Below are 19907 nucleotides of genomic sequence, written 5' to 3' on the forward strand. Positions count from 1 at the left end.
TACTTTCAGTCAGTCACCCTGATGGTTAGTGTTGTCATCAAACTAAAATACGATTTATATAACTGAGTTTAAGAAAGTAGTGGTAGGAAATTTGATGTTTCAAAGAACTCAACCAAAATATTCTTTTTGAAAGATATTTTTGGAGAGATTTTTAAGCAGTCTTTTGTCCCTGAATGTAGTACATGTTTAATTTTATAGATAATTTGATATATATTCAACAAAAGTGACAAAACCAAATCACCTAGATCTCACCACTTTGCAGTAACAATTACTAATACTTTAATGAAAAGACCTGTGTTTGTTTATATGGAAGAACACATATGCACATATATCCATGTTCTCTTTTAAAACATCTAAAAAAAAAAATAAATAAACGTAATCTACACACAAAAGACAAAATCATTCCGTATGTCTCTGACTACCTTTCTTCTCTTACATGTTTCCTAGGTCGTTATTGTTTATGGCATTTAGAAAAAAAAGATGGCTTAATGTAGCTTGGTAGATGAGACTCCTCCAGTTTCCATAACACATACCAGGGACTGGGTGGTTTAAACAACAAAAATTTTGGGCAAAGTCCAAAGTCAAGGTGGCCAGTTTGGTTCCTGATGAGGATTTTCCTTCTGCTTTGCAGATGGTCACTTTCTTGCTGTGTCCTCGAATTGTGGAAGGGTAGAGAGATCTTTCTCTTTCTATAAGGCCTTGGGTACCATCTGACTAGGGCCCCACCGATATGACCTCATTTAACCTTAATTACTTCCTAAAAGCTCTGTTTCCAAATGTAGTCACACTACATTTGGTTAGGATTTCAATGTAAAAATTTGGGAAAGGGGTAGCGATAGGCCATAATTTATTTACTGTTTTTTGTTGTTGGGAATTTCTCTTCTTTCTGTTACTTTATATAAAAACAATGCTGTGGTGAACCTCCTTGTTCTGAACGTTTCATTATTTTTTTTATGATGCATTGCTGAATTAAAGGGAATTTTAGGACTCTTAATTTGAGCTGCCAAATTGTTCTCCAAAAAGGTTGTGCCAATTAATACTCTGAAATGCACTGTGTGAAGCTCATCAACAGTGTAATATGAATCCATTAACATTTTTTTAGCCAGTTTCATAAGTGAAAAATTTTGCTTGTTTTAATTTATACTTTTTAAAATAGGATTCAAGTGTGTATAGATCTTTTGCAGGGATTTTTTTGGATATGCCTGTTGTCTTTGCCCATTTTTTATGAAGGCATTTACAGTAGTGCTTTTCCAAGCCATTGCTTATCATATATATAAAAAATATTTTTTCCATTCATCATTTAGTTTAGGGCGTATTTGGACTGACAGATTGTAAAATTTTATGTGGTAAAACTTAACTGCTCTTTGTCTCTATGGATCCTACTTTTACAGGTATGCATAAAAAGATTTTCCAAACAGATTATACAGATATCTACCTTTTTTTTTTCCCGTGTTTTTATTGTTTTTTTGTTGTTGTTGTTGTTGTGAAGTAGTTTCTTTGTCTGGAGTTTATTTGAATGTAAGATATCCAAGAGGGATCTAACAACTTTTCCCCAAGTGGTTAGGTAACATTACTAGGATTATTTATTGAATAGTCTAATACTCTTTTAGATATAATTTTAGAAAGTATGCATATTATATTTTAGAGAGATAGAGAATTTTATAAAGCATTCAGAATGGATTTCAGCAGGCTGTTTTCTACTTCTGAATTATTTTTTATTTTTAAAAGATTTTGTTTATTTGACAGAGAGAGCGAACACAAGCAAGGAGAGAGGCAGACAGAGTGAGAGGGAGAAGCGGGCTCCCCACTGATCCGGGAGCCCCATGCAGGGCTTGATCCCAGGACCCTGGGATCATGACCTGAGCTGAAGATAGACACTTAATCAACTGAGCCACTCAGTCACTCCATGATTCTGAATTCTTTACCAATAATTTACTTGCTTTTTTTTTTTTTAAATTGTATTTATTCATGAGAGACACAGAGAGGGGGGGAGAGAGAGAGAGAGAGGCAGAGACACAGGCAGAGAGAGAAGCAGGCTTCCTGCAAGAAGCCTGATGGAGGACTCAATCCCAGATCCTGGGATCACGCCCTGAGCCAAAGGCCGACACTCAACCGCTGAGCCACCCAGGTGTCCCAATTGTTGATGCTTTTGTTTTTTCTTACAGGTTGCTTTTAAGGGAGATCCAGAGGCAGCCCTCATCCAGTATCTTACCAATGAGGAGGCCAGGAAAGCCATTTCCAGCACTGAAGCAGTTCTAAACAACCGATTCATTCGAGTTCTGTGGCATAGAGAAAATAATGAGCAGTCAGCATTACAGTCTCCAACACAGCTACTCCTGCAACAACAGCAAACACTTAGTCACCTTTCACAGCAGCACCATCATCTGCCACAGCACCTTCATCAACAGCAGGTGCTGGTGGCCCAGTCTCCTCCCTCCACAGTACATGGGGGTATCCAGAAGGTAATCCACTGGTTCACAGGCAATGAGAGGTCCTGTAGTCCCATCCTCTATCTAGAATATCATTTCTCAGTTTGCGATCCTTAGGTCTCCTATAGGAAAGCCACTCAGTTTGATCTGCAGACCAGAAGCATCTCATCTCCTGAGAACTTACTAGATATGCAGTTTCATGGACCTCACCCCACCTTAGTCAGAATCACTGTGGTTGGGGCCTAAGCATCGGTTTTTTAATAAGCTCTCCAGGTGATTTTTATGAACTATAAAGTTTGATAAGTGCTGTTCTCCTGGAATTAAGTACCTGAGTACAAATTCCTGGGCCTTATCTCCCCAAACTTAAACAATCAGTCTCTAGATATGAGGCCCATAAATCTACATGTTTAAAAAAATACTCTAGTGATTCTTCTCAACACTAAAATGTAATAACTATCCACTTCCAAACAACTCTGAATCTTAACTTTTCCTTTGTTTTGTGTTAGAATCAGTCATCCTTGTATCCACTCTTTTGTCTTAATTTTTCCATGTAGAAAACTCTTCTAAAAAGCTTTTAAAACTGAAATATAAGCTCCAAGAAAATGGGAATTTTGTTTCTTTTATGCATTCTGTTCTGTGCCTAAAACAATGCCTGGCATATATTGCTCACAATATTCTTGAATGAATAGATGAAGGGAGGAAAGAATAAACAAATTACTATTCACTAGAGCCATTCTAACATTGATGATAATGATAACCTTTTCCTAGGTGTTCTCTTGTTTCAACTAAATGCATTCAGAGTTTTTAATTTATTTTAAAGATTTTTATTTATTTGAGAGATAGGATGTGAGAGAGAGAGCAGCAGGGAGGGGCAGAGAAAAAAGCAGACTCTCTGCCAAGCAGAGAGCTTAACTACACAGAGCTTGATCCTGGGACTCTGGGATTATGACCTGAGCCAAAGGCAGCTGTTTAACAGACTGAGCCACCCAGTTGCCCTGCATTCAGATTTTTAAAAGGGATTTTTTTTACTGTACATAGTCTTAACTCCAGTCATCATCCTTTTTATTTGCATGTAAGCCTGAATTTCTTTTGTCTATGTCCCACTTCATGATAGAGCCCAAAGGCAAATGCTTCTGTAGATGTTGGTCAAATGTTGTATAAAGGTGGTACTGTCACCTTTGTGATCTATTAGACCCTATTCTGTTAATGGAGTCCAGGGTTGCATTGATTTTTGGTGTGTCCATATTGATATAAGCTACTAGCAGTTAAAACCCCCAAATCCCTTAAAGGGAACATTTAAAATATTATCAGAAATTTTATCTGAGTATATGTACATATATCATGTATTATGTTAAGACAGTTTTTAGACATCCATTAAAGTATAGATAATAGCAGTCATTTATATGTCTACAACTTAAAAAAAGAAAACCTTAACAGATAATTGAAGCACCCTCCCTTCTCAATTCTTTATTTTCTTCCCCAGGCTAATCACTACCTGAATTTGTATGGGCATTTTAAAAACTTTTATCACATGCGTGTTTATTTTGTGTGTGCAGATGATGAGTAAACCACAGACATCAGGCGCCTACGTTCTTAACAAAGTTCCTGTTAAACATCGTCTTGGACATACAAGTGGTAACCAGAGTGATACATCACACTTACTGAATCAGTCAGGTGGTGCTGGAGAGGATTGCCAGGTATGCATTTCCGCATCCTCAAATATATCTAAAGCTGTTCAGTGACACAGAGAAATTAAGAAATTGATAGTCATCCAAATTTGTAATGTCTTACTTCTTTTTTTTTTTTTTTATGTCTTACTTCTTTATTAAAGATAAATGTGACTGCTAACCTAAGTGTGGCAGGTATACTTCGCTAATTTCCAGGATTCTGCCCAAAACTGGCTAATTAAATTTTTTCCCTGTTAAAGCTAAGTAGGAATTTGAGAATTTTAACCATTTATTAATAGATAAATGTCTTTCTTAGTCCGTTTCTTTTCCTAAGTAAGAACATAATGAAGATTCTGTCATAATCAGAAGTCAAACTTTGAAATTTTTTTTTTTAAGATTTTATTTATTTATTCATGAGAGACACAGAGAGAAGCAGAGACACAGGCAGAGGGAGAAGCAGGCTCCCTGCAGGGAGCCCGATGCAGGACTCGATCCCTGGATTCCAGGATCATGCCCTGGGCCAAAGGCAGGTGCTCAATTGCTGAGCCACCCAGGCGTCCCTTTTAAGTAGTTTTTTTATGTTGAGGAATTTATCTGCATAGTGACTTTCCACAATGGTGATTATTTCAAAGAGAGCCTGGAAAATTCTGAAAGAGAGTAAGGGAGAAGACTAGCCCTACTAGACATTAAAAAATATTATGAAGTTTGTATAACCAAGTCAGTTGAGACTGGCGCTTGGAGAAACCAGTGGAACAGAAGAAAAGACTCACTTGCAAATAGGAATTTATTAGATGTCAAAACAGTATCTTAGGTCAGTGGGGAAACTACAGACTTTTTGATAAATGGTGTTTAGATAACTGAATAGCCCTATAGAAAAGATAAAATTAGATCCATTTTTAAAGTTACATAATAATTAAGATAATTTCCAAAAAGATCTGAGATTTAGATGCCAATGGAAATGCTAAATTGTACAACCCCGATGAAAGCAAATTTGGCAAAGTCTCATAATTATGTATGCATTTATTCTAAACCAGTAACCCTCCTTTTCAGAATGTATGCTAAAAGTACATTTGTCAAACTATGAAAAAATGTATGTATAAAGCTGGTAATTGTAGACTCTTTTTAATAGCAAAAGACTGGAAACAGCCCAGATGTCTGTCAGTAGGGGACTAGTAAAATGTAGTAGTAATACATCCATAGAACAGTGTATATGCAACTTTAGAATGAAATGAAGAATATTTTCTTATGTACCTTGAGGTGATCATCAGGATATATTAGGTAAAAAAAAGGTAAAATGGAACAAAACATGTATAGTCAGCAACTGTCAGTGTAAGCAAGTAGGGCCAATGATTGCATATAATGTATTTGCTAATTAGAAGAAATGAAAATTCCTAAAATTAATTTTAAAAAATCTTTTAATTCCTAAAACTTAAATCTTGGTGTTTACAGCAGGGACCGAAAAAACTAGACAACTTTGACTATGTCTCGCTTTGTAGATTTGTCTTGGAACCATATAAATGGTGAAATATACTTAAAAGATAAAATGAAAAAAATAATCTCTAAAAATTAAAAAGACAAGTGAAACGAATTCATGTTTGCTTAGAGAGTACTTTAAAAACACAGTTATTTGACTATATTCCTAATGAGATGAAGCCTGAGGCAAAAAGCAATTTTTTAAAAAAGATTCATTTAGGGCAGCCTGGGTGGCTCAGCAGTTTAGCACCGCCTTCAGCCCAGGGCCTGATCCTGGAGTCCTGGGATTGAGTCCCACATCGGGTTCCCTGCATGGAGCCTGCTTCTCCCTTTTGAATGTGCCTGCCACCCCCGCCCCCATGAATAAATAAATAAAATCTTTAAAAAAATATATTTGAGAAAGAGAAAGAAATGTGTGGGGGAGGGGTAGAGAGAGGAAGAGAGAAATCCAAGCACCCTCTACACTGAGCCTAGAGCCTGACTTGGGGCTGAATTCCAATGACCCTGAGATCACAACCTAAGCTGAAACCAAGAGTGAATGCTTGATAAGCTATACCACAAGGCGCCCCACAAAAAGCAATTCTATTTCTCTAAAGATTTTTATTTATTTATTCAGGAGAGACAGAAACATAGGCAGAGGGAGAAGCAGGCTCCCTGCCGGGGAGCCCCAAAAAGCAATTTTAAAAAGTATTTTTCTTCAAAAAAAAAAAAAAAAGTATTTTTCAGTAATCATGATTCTGGCAGTGTTGGTATTCTGAAACTAGTTTGTGAGCATTGTAGGGTAAATCAAATGAAGAATTAATATTGTCAATGACAACTGATATATTTAGTGCAGTTGAAAAGAGGCATACAATAGATGAGATAAGGTAAAAACACCGTAGTCTGCTTTGAATTCAAAGTATGGTTGATCCTTGAACATTCGTGGTTTGAATTGTGCCAGGTCCACATGAACATGGATCAGTCAATCAATTTATTTATTTATGGCTTTATTTAAATTCAAGTTAGTTAACATAATCTACTATTAATTTCAGGGTAGAATTTTAAAGATTTTATTTATTTGAGAGAGTGCAAAAGAGCATGGGGGAGGGAGCAGTAGAGGGAGTAGAGTAGGACTTTGGGACCATGACTTGAGCCAAAGGTAGACACTTAACTTACTGAGCCATCTACACACCCTCGAGGTAGACTTTAGTGATTTATCAGTTGCATATAACACCTGTTACTTATTATACCAAGTGCCCTCCTTAATGCCAATCACCCAATTACCCCACACTACTCACCTCCCTCCCCTCCAGCAACCCTCAGTTTGTTCTCTGTAGTTAAGACCCTCTTATGATTTGTCTCCCTCTTTGTTTTTAGATTATTTTATTTTCCCTTGCTGTCCCCTCCATTTATCTGTTTGTTTCTTCAATTCCACATGAGTAAAATCATATGGTTGTCTTTCTCTGACTGAATTTGTTTAGCATAATACATTCTAGTTCTAGCCACATCATTGCCAATGGCAAGATTTCATTCTTTTTGATGACTGAGTAATACTCTGCTTTATACATAATACCACATCTTCTTTATCCATCCGTCAGTGGACACCTGCTCCTTTTAAACATAGATTTTTAAGATTAGTACAGTAAATTACTGTAAATGTATTAAAGAAACATTTTCTTTTCTATAGCTTATTATCGTAAGAATACAGTTATATGATATACCAAGTATGTGTTGTTTATTTTATCAGTAAGGCTTCTGGTCAACAGTAGGCTATTAAGTTTTAGAGGAGTCAAAAGTTAAATATGTGTATTTTTGTACTGTGGGGTGGGAGTGGGGTCAATCTTGAGTTATTTAAGGATCAACTGTATTGATAACAATTTCAGATACTGTTTTATCTTAAAAAACAAATAAGCAATAAAAAGCTCTAAGACATTTCTTAAATTCTACTCACTGAAAAGGTCTAGAAGTAATAATCAGTCCAAGGGTAATGACCCCTTGCCCCCTCCCAAGCACTCAGAGGAGCCAAGGGTTCTTGAGGAAAGAACCCCAGATCTGGGTCTAACAGTGTTCTAGATGACCCTGGAATATTTTATCCAACCAGAAAATGGAAGTTGTCAAAGATTCTGGAATCCTGTCAGAGAATGAGCTGTAGTCATAAAGGCTCTAGATCTATTCACAAATTTAAAGGAAATTCAAAGGACAGTGGAACATGTTACCAGGGTATTCTAGAATTCTGTGGCAAATATTGCACGATGAGTGATGTGGTTTCTTCAATAAACAATTTGAAAAAAAAAAAAAAAAGACGGGGGGAATGAAATGGTATTAAAGGAGACTTAAAAGAAATACAACCAGTGACAGTAGATGGACTGTATAGATCCCAATTCAAGTGATAAGAAATGTTTAGAATGTGAATATCTAATCATATTAAGTAGTTACTATCTTTTAAGTGTGATGATGGTACGGGGTTATATTTACAAAAGGAAGGGGGCGTTATCTTTTAAAGGTACAACTGTAATATTTACAGATAAAACAACGTGGTGTTTGGTATGAGTGTGGAGTTGGGGATTTAAGTAAAACAAGATTATATAGTCTCCCCTTATCTGCGGGGGATATTTTCCGAGATCCACAGTGGATGCTTGACACCATAGATAATACCAAACCCTATGTGTACTATCTTTTTTCCTGTATATACCTGCCCATAATAAAGTTTAACTTATAAATTAGGCACAATGAAAGGAAAAACAACAATAATAAAATGGAACATTTACAACAATATGCTTTAATAAATGAGAGGCTCATTCTCAAAACATTGTACGATACTCATCCTTGTTCATGTGATGATGTGACATGATAAAATGCCTACATAATGAGGTAAAGTGAAGTGAATGATACAAGCATTATGATGTAGTATTAGGTTACCCATGACCTTCTGATGAGCCAGATGAAGGTTATCTATTTCTAGACCGCACTTGACCTCTGGTAACTGAAACCGTGGAAATCCAAACTGTAGATAAGGGGGAACTACTATATTTTATGTCCTGATAACTGTTGGTGCTTGGTGATGGATACATCAAATTGGTAATATAACTCTTTTGTTTCAAAAATTCCATTATAAAAAGATACCAAAACAAAGACATTATAGATTTGGAAGTCAGACAGACGTGACTGACTTGACCTGCCTCTTACTGGATATATTAGATAACTCAAGAGTATTGATTTCCTTTTCTATAAATTGAGTTGCTGTGGGGATTGAAAAATTTCATATTCATAAAGCATGGAACAAGAGTACTTAATACATACTAAGTGCTCAGTAAATTGTAGGTATTGCCATTTGTATGTTAGTAAATAATATGAATTTCAGCTGTGTAGTGTTCCTACAGTATTTCAGAGATGCTTGTGTAGTTAAAGTAGCTTAATTTTGAGGACAATTAACTATTGTTTGAGAGAAGTTTTGTATTTTATTATGGATATTTAATGATAGAATTCACACAATTGAATTTTCTGTGAATTTCTCAATATTATATATTGTGCCCCTTATATCACATATTTTTTTTATATCACATATTTAAAGTCAGTTAAAAAATAAAAGAGGAGAGTGTGTTAGGAAAGACTTGAACCAGAGAGATAGTACTGTATCATGTAGTTCTGCTGTGCCTTAAGGGAAGACTAACTGGAGAACGGTCTGTTCAGAAGGAGAAAGCAATCTAAATAACAAAACTAGCACAGTAGAGATGGCCAGTACTTTACTCAGATCTGTGAGCTAACTGCTTGTTGTAGGTTTGATTATAAACTCATATAGCACTTGATTAAATATAATAATATTATGATTACAAAGTACCTTAATCCTGAGTTAGTTGATTTGGAGGAGGGTTTAAGGAAACCAGTAATTCTGTGATCAGATGTCTTAATTAGCCTTAACCTAAAAGGACGGAAAACTAGGATGAGGCTAGAGCTATAACTGGTAAAGAAGCTACAGTCATCCCTGTTAGCCGGGTTAGAGAGAGATTTAGTCAGTTTTACTGTTTAGACAGGATTCCTCTTTTTTTGTCTCTTCAGTCATGATTATGGAGTGATCTTGTGGTCTTGTTTATGCCTTGACCCATCCTGGTCTCAAGAGTGGCCTTGTTGGAGATTTTTTTATGAAATTGTTTTTGTTTAACAGGAGGACATATAAGGACTGACTCTGGGTAGTTGGCTGGCTGCTCCTAGATATAAGGGGCCACATTCTTTTTCTCTTAATTAAAAAAATGTAACTAGAAGAGGAATAATGTGATCATATCCTGAAACACAACATTATTGCTAAAATTAATTTGTTTTTGCATTTGAGTGACAATTGGATTTATGTATACATAAAAAGCTAGTTTTATAAATGAAGTTTTTAATGTAAAAAAATGTATAACTCCTAAAAAAATACAAATACTTGCAGCCTTTCTAAAAAATTAAAGCTTTTCTAAAATTTGATTTTATATGTTCTAAAATTTGATTTTATATGTGTTTCCTAGATATTTTCAGCTCCAGGCCATCCAAAAATGATTTACAGCTCCTCAAACTTAAAGACACCTTCGAAACTTTGTTCAGGTTCTAAATCTCATGATGTTCAAGAAGTTCTTAAAAAGAAGCAGGTAACAGCCTTGATTCTAATCTCCTTAAAGAGGAACTGACCCATTGAATTCTTAAGTGATTATGTTAGCACATTTGGATAGTTCATGTTGTTATGGAACCACATTATAATGTTTATTTAGCTGCTTTTTGGTACAGTGTACATTTGAAAAAAAATGAACAGACAAAAATGTATTTAGTGGTTCCCTTTCAGTAGCTATATCAAACACAAGGAAAGAATTTTTCTGATATAAAAATAAATAATACTGAGTTGACCTGTTTTGGTTTTTTTCTCCAAGATCAGGAAGCAGACAGTTTAACTTCATTATTTCCTCTTTTAAATCCTCTCTTGCTTTGTAAGTTAGACAATATTTCACATAAAGTATAACATTTATGTACTTGTTATTCATATGATTCACTTCTGAGTTTCATTATTACTATTATTATTAAAAGTGAAGTTTCATTCACTTTTTATTTTTTTAAATTTTTTTTTTTTCTAATTTTTTTTATTTATTTATGATAGTCACAGAGAGAGAGAGAGAGGCAGAGACACAGGCAGAGGGAGAAGCAGGCTCCATGCACCGGGAGCCCGATGTGGGACTCGATCCCGGGTCTCCAGGATCGCGCCCTGGGCCAAAGGCAGGCGCCAAACCGCTGCGCCACCCAGGGATCCCTCATTCACTTTTTAGATTTAAACTCATATAAGAGTTTTTCAAATAAAATGTATGTTTGTATGGTCTCAGTATAATTGGAGATTAACAGAGAGGGGTGAGATACAATATTTTCCTGGTAAAAATCCATAGAATTTGCTATGACTTCTGTCCTCTAGCTTTATTTCACATTTTTAAACTTGAAACATGAAAAATAAGGATTGGCTTATTACATTGGCAAGGAAAAACAGGTATTCTTTATAAATACATTTACGTCATTCAAGTAAATAAATGTATTTAAAGGTTTTTGTCTCTGGTTTCAGCTATTTTTTGATTCGGAGCAGAATTTTTCGTACACAACATAGGAATGACCCTGAAGAAATGAGTTGGTCTTTTAACAAATGTATGCAAATGTTGGCAATATCCATTACTAATTTTTTTAATCTGTTCGTATAGGAAGCAATGAAGCTACAACAAGATATGAGGAAAAAGAGACAAGAAGTGCTAGAAAAACAAATAGAATGCCAGAAGGTAAGATAAGAACTCATTATTTGCTTGCTGGAAGATGGATACAATGGATTTTACAAAGATACCTTCATAGTAAAGTTTATAAAGGTTATTTATATTAAAATTTACTAAGCATGGTTTTACTTTCTTCTGTTTATTTTATAGATGCTAATATCTAAGCTAGAAAAGAACAAAAACATGAAACCAGAAGAGAGAGCAAACATAATGAAGACTCTAAAAGAGCTTGGAGAAAAGATTTCACAATTGAAAGATGAATTAAAAACATCTTCTGCAGTCTCCACACCATCTAAAGTAAAGACAAAAACAGAGGTATCTATTTGCATTTTCCATTCAGCATAGGGTTGTTGAACATCTGTTATGTGCTTGGCTCTTTGAAAGTACATTGGAAAAAAAAAAAAAAAAAGAAAGTACATTGGAGCCCTTAGGTAGCTAATAGTCTAATGGGGCGACAGAGTAACAATTTTTTTTAAATGTTCCTCTGTATGCTATGTACTCTCTTTGAAAGAGGTGCTAATACTCTCTTTGAACAAAGATTTTTTTTTTTTAACTTCCTGAAGATGAAATTGCTAGAGTGATGGCAAAAAAAAAGTGTATTTTCCTGTTTCATGAATTGTTTTTCTAATATTATGGTATAGTGGAACCATCTCTTTTAATATTCAAAAGATACCATTGGCTTTAATATGGTAAAAATGTGGCATTCTGTTGAAAAAAAGAATCAGAATTTCTAGATCCACTTAAGTCTAATTTCATTAATTGCCATTTGTTTCCTTAGAGAGTACTTGCTCTGGAACCATATGCAGTGGTTCCATTATACTACAGCTCTTTAGGGAATTTTGGATTATTTTCTGGCCTTTTGATAACTTGGAATAATAAATTTATCAGATATATAGAATGCAAATTTTTATGTACATTATATATAATACATTTGAAATTGTGGCTCTCTCACCAGAGGGATGTAAAATATTTCATCAAAATTGCTTTGAAAAAATATTTTTATTGAAATTTTTCCTAATTATAGAAGCAGCATATACACATTTTAAAAGTTAATATTTGGGATCCCTGGGTGGCGCAGCGGTTTGGCGCCTGCCTTTGGCCCAGGGCGCGATCCTGGAGACCTGGGATCGAATCCCACGTCGGGCTCCTGGTGCATGGAGCCTGCTTCTCCCTCTGCCTATGTCTCTGCCTGCCTCTCTCTCTCTCTCTCTGTGTGTGTGACTATCATAAATAAATAAAAAAAAATTAAAAAAAAAAAAAAGTTAATATTTGAAGGGAAAAAGTCTCTTCACAGTCATGCTATCTGAAGACATATAGGTTATCCCTCACACCCAAAAAAAGTGGCAGTAGTTGTAGGGTTCAAATCGGAAAGCAATTATGTGGCTATTATCTATTTGTACCATTAATGAGTATTACCTATGTAATTTATTTTGCCCGATTGTGTTTCATTTATGACTCTTTATTATTAGAAAATTATTCTCCCTCTTCTCAGTTGACTCTCCAAGGTCTGATTTTTAGGTCATCTGAAGCAGTAATACTGCTTATTATTTCTACTAATGTCAGTATACTCTCTTTGTATTTTTGCACAGTTAACCTTCCCTAAAACACTCAGGTTTATTGCATCCTCTTATTGTCATTTTGCCAAAAAAGATGTGTGTCATTACATAAGCATAATATTCTGAATAAGATCTTAGACGTTATCTAACAAATGCATTTTTTTTCTTTTAATGAATACATTTTTACTCTTAATTTTTCCAAAGGCTCAGAAAGAACTATTAGATACTGAGCTGGATCTTCACAAGAGGCTATCCTCAGGAGAAGACACAACAGAGTTACGGAAAAAACTCAGTCAGTTACAGGTTGAGGTGAGAGTTAAGAGGAGTCCCTGACCCCACTACATTTAACATCTCAAATAAATACCTATATTCTTCCTGTCTTTTCTAGGGTTCAGTCTGACAGCATATATTATATTCTACCTTTTGTTGTTGTTCAGGCTGCACGATTAGGTATTTTACCGGTGGGTCGAGGAAAGACCATGTCCTCTCAAGGTCGAGGAAGAGGCAGAGGCCGTGGAGGAAGAGGAAGGGGCTCACTGAATCACATGGTGGTGGACCACCGCCCCAAAGCACTAACAGTTGGGGGATTCATTGAGGAGGAGAAAGATGAATTACTTCAACATTTCTCAGTAAGTTTTTAAAGTAGACAGATGCCAACTATATAAAAGCACTGTAGTCTGCATTTTCTGGCTGCATTCTGTATACATATTAAATGTTTTGTAGATTAGGAAATCAAGTTGTAAAAATTGGGAATTAGCAAATTCTTATTAATACATTTGAAGGTCAAGAAGCAGCGAAGGCTTTGTAATTCCATAACTCCACATAAATGCATTTCTATTGACAAGTTGTTCCAAAGCAAATATTTGAATTTTTTGTTTGTTTGTTTAAGGTTATTTCATGGTTTACCAGGTGTTTATAGTCAGTAAATAAAAATAATCTGGGATGAAGGCAGAATTCAAAGGAAGAATTTATTAGGATAAGAGACATGTATCGTTTTATTCTGTGTACAGTGGCAACCACTTTTAGATAAACATGCAAATTGAGATTTATTACAGATAACTGTCTTTAATTTGCTCCTTAAACAGAGTATATCCTCTTTCCACTCATTCATTCAGTAAGTACTGTTACTTGTGCTAGAGCATTTTCATACATGATCTCATTTAATCTTAAATAACTATATAAAGTGCATGTGAAATCCCATGTGTACCGATGAGAAAAACTAAAGTTTAAAACTTAGGGATGCGTAGGTGGCTAAGTGGTTGAGTGTCTGCCTTTGGTTCAAGTCGTGATTCCGGGGTCCTGGGATCGAGTCCTGTATCGGGCTCCCCATAGGGAGCTCCCTATGGAGAGCCTGCTTCTCCCTCTGCCTGTATCACTGCCTCTCTGTGTCTCTGAATAAATAAATAAAATCTTTAAATAAATTAAGTAAGTTTAAAACTTAAAAGTGAATCAACCAAGATCATACAGTTAGTAAATGGCAGAACCAAGACAAAAATACTCAGAGTTGACTGTTAACATCTGGGATCCTTACTCTTCAAACAACATTTTTGAGAGAAGATATTTTCAGCCCTATTTATTTTATCTTATTTTATATTTTTTTAGAGAGTGAGCAAATGAGTGTGAGTGGGGGATAGGGCAGAGGGAGAGAGAGAATCTCAAGCAGACTTCCATGTTCAGTGTGCAGTCCGATGCAGGGCTTGATCCCTCAACCCTAAGACCATGACCTGAGCTGAAATCAAGAGTTGGTTGCTCAACTGACTGAGAGGTACCCCCATTTTCAGCCCTATTAACCTGTTAAAGATGGTGAAGGAAATCTTAAAGAGCAAGACTTCCCTCTATGTTTTTTCTTTTCTTTTTTTTTTTCTATGTTTTTTTTCTTATTTAGTTTGATGCCCCTTAATCCTTTTTCACTTTGATGTTTAGAGAACTGTGGGTTGTTACAGTATCCAGATATGAGAGCTATGTTGGCTGTACTCTTGGGTGACCACTCAAGCCATTTTCTTTCACCAGTCTGACCACTATTACATATTTTTTTATAAAGTGGGAGATTAGCTTTAAAGTCACTTCCTTGAGGAGTAAAATATGGAGAGGAGCACCACATATGTGTAGGGTATTCTTGAGGCTGGGTGAATGTTGATTTTTGTCTTTTAATGTTGAGCATATAAAATTAATATCTGCTTGCCAAATAAGTTGGGCCTTTACACCTAGCCTCACTTCAGGTGAGGCAGTACTTGAAGCAGAATTGTGGTAAATTTGAATTTGCAGCAAGTTGTAGTTCCAACAACGAGGTCTTCTTTGTTAGGTAGGAGGCTGCATATTATATCCTGAGGGTCACTGAAGACTACATGTAGATGATTTTAAGTTTTAGCCCACAACTCATGGTCACATGCATGTCTTCCCTTCTCATAAGTAGAATCATTGTGGAGCATCCAATAACCAATTTTCGTGGACATATATTTGATAAGTCTGAAATATGGCATCTGGTTTGTGGAAAGGGGCATGTCCCGACATTTGGGGAAGGAGCAAACAAAGCCAGTGCAGGTGAGGTAACTTCAGGGAAACATTGCCATCAGTTTTGATGGTGTTTTGTTATTTGTTTGTTTTGATAGAGTGCTGTTAGGCTAGAAACACACCTTAGTAACAGATGCTTGAGGCAGTGTAGTATGTTTTCTTTGAAAGAACTACAGAAATCTATGTGCCTAGACAGAATTGTAAATAGATTTAGCAAATGTAAAGGGTAACTCTTCCTTGAGGTGTTTTATATCCCACAAAGGAAGGCAAAGGTAAAATAGTTATTTTCATTATTCTTTTACTGTCCTTAATGATTGTGAATGAACCACGTCTGTATGAAAAGATGGTAAGATGGGTTTTAGTGAAGCTCTTTTGCAGTATGAGGACCTCATTCTGGTGTCCTCCAGTCTATTCTTGTATCCAGTAATCTTCTAAGAATTTATCATAAAGAAATTAATGGTTGTATGCAAATAAGAGCTGTAAGGATGCTAAGTATAGCACCCCGTGTAATAGTAAAAAGGGAACAATCTAAATGCTCGGTGGCATTTTGCTGCTATTGAAAACGTTTTTATTTTTTCATTTTTTATTTTTTTGAAAACGTTTTTAAAGAACAATGAGAAAATTCTCAGGATTGACCTTTAGGTTAAAAAAGATAGGATACAAGATTATACATAAACTTTGAATAAAAGTCCATTAAATTTTTGTTTCTGGGTTGACAGAATTCAAGTTGGATTTTCATGTTTTTCTTTGTGAAGACCTATTTTCTATGCCTTCCAAGTGAACCTATATTACTTTTTAGTCAGACTTTTCTTTTTTTAATGGAAGTTTTCTTTCTTTATTTGAGAGACAGAGAGAAAGCACAAACAAGGTGAGGAGCAGAGAGAGAAGCAGACTGCCCACTGAACAGGGAGGCTGATGTGGGACTTGATCCTGGGACCCTGGGACCATGTTCTAAGCTGGAGGCAGACGTCCAACGGACTGAGCCACCCAGGTGCCCCTAAGTCAGACTTTTTAACATCACATTTACGTTTAGGATGAAATATTAGTGGTTCTTTTTTTTTTTTTTTAAGATTTTATTTATTAGAGACCACGACAGAGAGTGCATACAAATGGGGGTGGAGGGGCAGAGGGAGAGGAAGAAACAGACTCCTCTGTGAACAGGGAGCCTGATGTTGGACTGGATCCCAGGACCCTGCGATCACGACTTGAGCCAAGGCACGTGCTTAACCTATTGAGCCACCCAGACGCCTCTCTCCTTTACCACGTTTAATAACCTTTTAAAAACATGAAAACCATTCTTAGCTCACAGGCCATCAAAAACAAGGTGCTGGGCCACATTTAGCCTCATGACTGTAGTTTGCAAAGATCCCTGGTATGTGATATCGTATTACTTTATATGTTAAGTAGTTAAGTTAAAAAATATGAAATAGTATTATATAGCATATAAATAGAATTTTAGGGATCCCTGGGTGGCGCAGCGGTTTATCGGCTGCCTTTGGCCCAGGGCGCGATCCTGGAGACCCAGGATCAAGTCCCACGTCGGGCTTCCGGTGCATGGAGCCTGCTTCTCCCTCTGCCTATGTCTCTGCCCCTCTCTCTCTCTCTCTCTCTCTGTGTGTGTATGTGTGTGTGTGACTATCATAAATAAATAAAAATTTAAAAAATTTAAAAAATTTAAAAAAATAGAATTTTATGTATTTTAAGGGTAAAATCAATGAGTCTGGAAAGAACTTTTTTAAAGAAAGAGTTCTTATATATATCTTTCATTTGACAGAGATCTGAGGATATTAAAGACCTTTATGAAGAATTCCCTCTAAGTATTTAATATTAAACTTTAGGTCAGAAGATGAAAGTTTTAAGTCCTAGAGCCTTGCTTGAGGGCACAGACAGGACAAGAGCTAAGGTACATTCCTTTGCCCCTGATTAAAGAGAGGTTTGTTGAGTTTCAACAGAAGAGTTACTTATACTAAATGTTGGGAATACTTGAACTGCCCTTAGGCATTTTCAAATAGTATGCATTAATCAACTACAAGATTTTTGAACTGTGGTAGTGTGTTTTAGCTACTGGACTCAATGATAGAAGGTGGAACTTTTTTTTCTTCTTCCTGATTAGATTATGAAAGTAATCATGCTTCTCAGGATGTGTTTGGCTGCAAGTAAAACATGAATAACTTGGGAAATGTGAACATTTATTTTCTTTCAAGAAATCTACAAATAGGGAAATTTTACTTTTAATTCAGAAACTCAGACACACAACACCTTTTTATGTTTCTTCTGGTATTTTACTACTAGTACGTTGTTGGCTTTTGTTCTTAGGCCTGTTTCTTCATGGTGTGACACCAGGATGTCTGCATCAACCACAAATGTCGTGGCCTCTAAAAAGAATATCCAAAGGCAAAAAAGAACACTACTTTCTTATGACATTTTAAAAAAAATTATGAGCTAACTTTCCTAGAAAGTATCCCTGCCTCTACCCTACCTCACCCCTGACATGTAGCACTCTCATTCAGCACATGTGCCCTCATGTGTCTTAGTCAGAATTGTCACTTACCCATTTATAAAGTAGTCTCTGTTGAGGAAATTGTTCCCATGATTGAATTAAATCAGTCATGGTTCCATAAGCCAATTGTCCAATCGTGAAAACCAAGGTCAGTTAGAATGGAAAGAGATTAAGTAGTTGTTGATTTAGACAACTAAGACAATGTGTTTTTCTTTTATGTTTTTACTTAAATTCCAGTTACTTAACATACAGTGTAATACTAGTTTTAAGTAATTCAACACTTCCATACCACCCAGTGGTAATCACCACAAGTGCCTACCTTTATTCCCATCACTGCTTCACCCATCCCCCACCTACCTCCCTTCTGGTAATTGTCTCTGTAGTTATGAGTCTGTCTCTTGGTTTACCTCACTTTTTTTTTCCTTTGCCCTTTTGTTTTGTTTCCCAAGTTCCACGTATGAGTAAAGTCATATGGTATTTGTCTTCCTCTGACTTACTTTGCTAAGCACAGTACAGTACTCTGTAGTTCTATTGCAAATGGCAAGATTTCATTCTTTTTTAAAGCTAAATAATATTCCTTTTCTCTCTTTGTGTGTGTGTATACACCACATCTTTATACATTCATCAGTAGATGGACACTTGGGCTGTTTCTATAATTTGGCTATTGTAAATAATGCTGCTATGGATGTCAGAGGCTATGTATCCCTTTGAATTAGTATTTTTGTATTCTTTGGTTAAATACCCAGTAGTGTGCTTGCTAGATCATAGGGTAATTCTCTTTTGTAGGGGCAGAGGTGTAGTTATATTTTTAACTTTGTGGGGGAACCTCCATACTTACTGCCCCAGTGTGCATTTCCTCCAGTAGTGCAAGAGGCTTCCTCTTTTACCACATCCTTGCCAATACCTGTTGTTTCTTGTATTGATTTTAGCCATTTTGACAGGTATAAAGTTACATTTCATTATAGTTTTGATGTGCATTTCCCTGATAAGTAATGGTGAGCATCTTTTTGTGTGTCTGTTGGCCATTTGGATGTCTCTTTGGAGAAAAGTCCGTTTATGTCTTTTGCCCATTTTTAAATTGGATTATTTGTTCTGGGGTGTGTGTGTGTATTAAATTTTATAAGTTCTTTATGTATTTTGGATGCTAACCCTTTATTGAATATGTCATTTGCAAATATCTTCAGGTTGCCTTTTAGCTATGTTGATTGTTTCCTTCGTTGTGCAGAGGCTTTTTATTTTGGTGTAGTCCCTGTAGGTTATATTTTTGCTGTTTTTTTCCTTGCCTTGGGAGACCTATCTAGAAAACATTGCTACAGCTGATATCAGAGAAATTGCTGCGTCTGCTCTCCTCCAGGATTTTTACGTTTTCAGGTCTCACATTTAGGTCTTTAATCCATTTTGAGTTTATTTATGTTTTTGGTGAAAGAGTGGTTTCGTTTCATTCTTTTGCAAAACAGTGTCTTCCGTGATTATTCATTGAAGAAAACTTGGAAAATATTCAGTTACAGAAAAAAGAAAATTTTAAGTACCTACGATTCTTTTGAAAGGAATTAGTTTTTATTTTCTTAAAAGTTACATGTGTACGTCATTTGAAGACTCAAATGAACTTAACATTCACAGAATTGTTAAACATTCTCCTACTCTATTTCTCACCATTTTATATTCTTCAAGGATGTCTACTTTTAAAATCTTTTAGCTGTTTTTTTTTTCTTCTTCTTCTTCTTCTTTTTTTTTTTAAGATTTTATTTATTTATTCATGAGAGACACTGGCAGAGGGAGAAGCAGGCTCCATGCAGGGAGCCGGACGTGGAACTTGATCCTGGGACTCCAGGATCACGCCCTGGATCGAAGGCAGGCGCTCAACCGCTGAGCCACCCAGGGATCCCCTATTTTTTTCATTTTTAAATAATAAGATTTTACTGTTACTTCTTGATTTTTTTTTTTTTTAATTGTAAGCATTGTATATTGACAATCCTTTTGCTTTTTTAGCTCCCCAGTTTTTTGGCTTTGTTGTATTCTCT

The 19907-nt window shown here is 35.8% G+C and overlaps 1 protein-coding gene and 1 long non-coding RNA gene across 6 annotated transcripts in view; one reads left to right on the top strand and one right to left on the bottom strand.

The window, feature by feature from the left end:
• The window catches only part of RBM27 (RNA binding motif protein 27), a 76409-nt gene that overhangs the window by 44507 nt on the left and 11995 nt on the right, over positions 1-19907 (top strand). For all 4 annotated transcript variants that reach the window (XM_025447141.3, XM_025447143.3, XM_025447142.3 and 1 more), the window contains 7 exons: positions 2166-2462; positions 3986-4126; positions 10051-10170; positions 11254-11328; positions 11470-11634; positions 13080-13184; positions 13313-13504. In XM_025447141.3, coding sequence (XP_025302926.1) covers positions 2166-2462; positions 3986-4126; positions 10051-10170; positions 11254-11328; positions 11470-11634; positions 13080-13184; positions 13313-13504 — 1095 coding nt within the window. The remainder of the gene's footprint in view (positions 1-2165; positions 2463-3985; positions 4127-10050; positions 10171-11253; positions 11329-11469; positions 11635-13079; positions 13185-13312; positions 13505-19907) is intronic.
• LOC112659917 (uncharacterized) lies at positions 1941-7639 on the bottom strand. 2 transcript variants are annotated; one of them, XR_003136577.3, is made up of 3 exons: positions 7500-7639; positions 4092-4160; positions 1941-2279 (listed from the first exon to the last, which is right to left on the bottom strand). It is a non-coding gene; the product is annotated as an uncharacterized LOC112659917 (long non-coding RNA). The 2 variants fall into 2 exon arrangements; XR_007406386.1 differs by having other exon boundaries at positions 1941-2551.

Source organism: Canis lupus, chromosome 2 (assembly GCF_003254725.2).
Source record: "Canis lupus dingo isolate Sandy chromosome 2, ASM325472v2, whole genome shotgun sequence".
In the NCBI taxonomy this organism is placed as follows: Eukaryota; Metazoa; Chordata; class Mammalia; order Carnivora; family Canidae; genus Canis; species Canis lupus.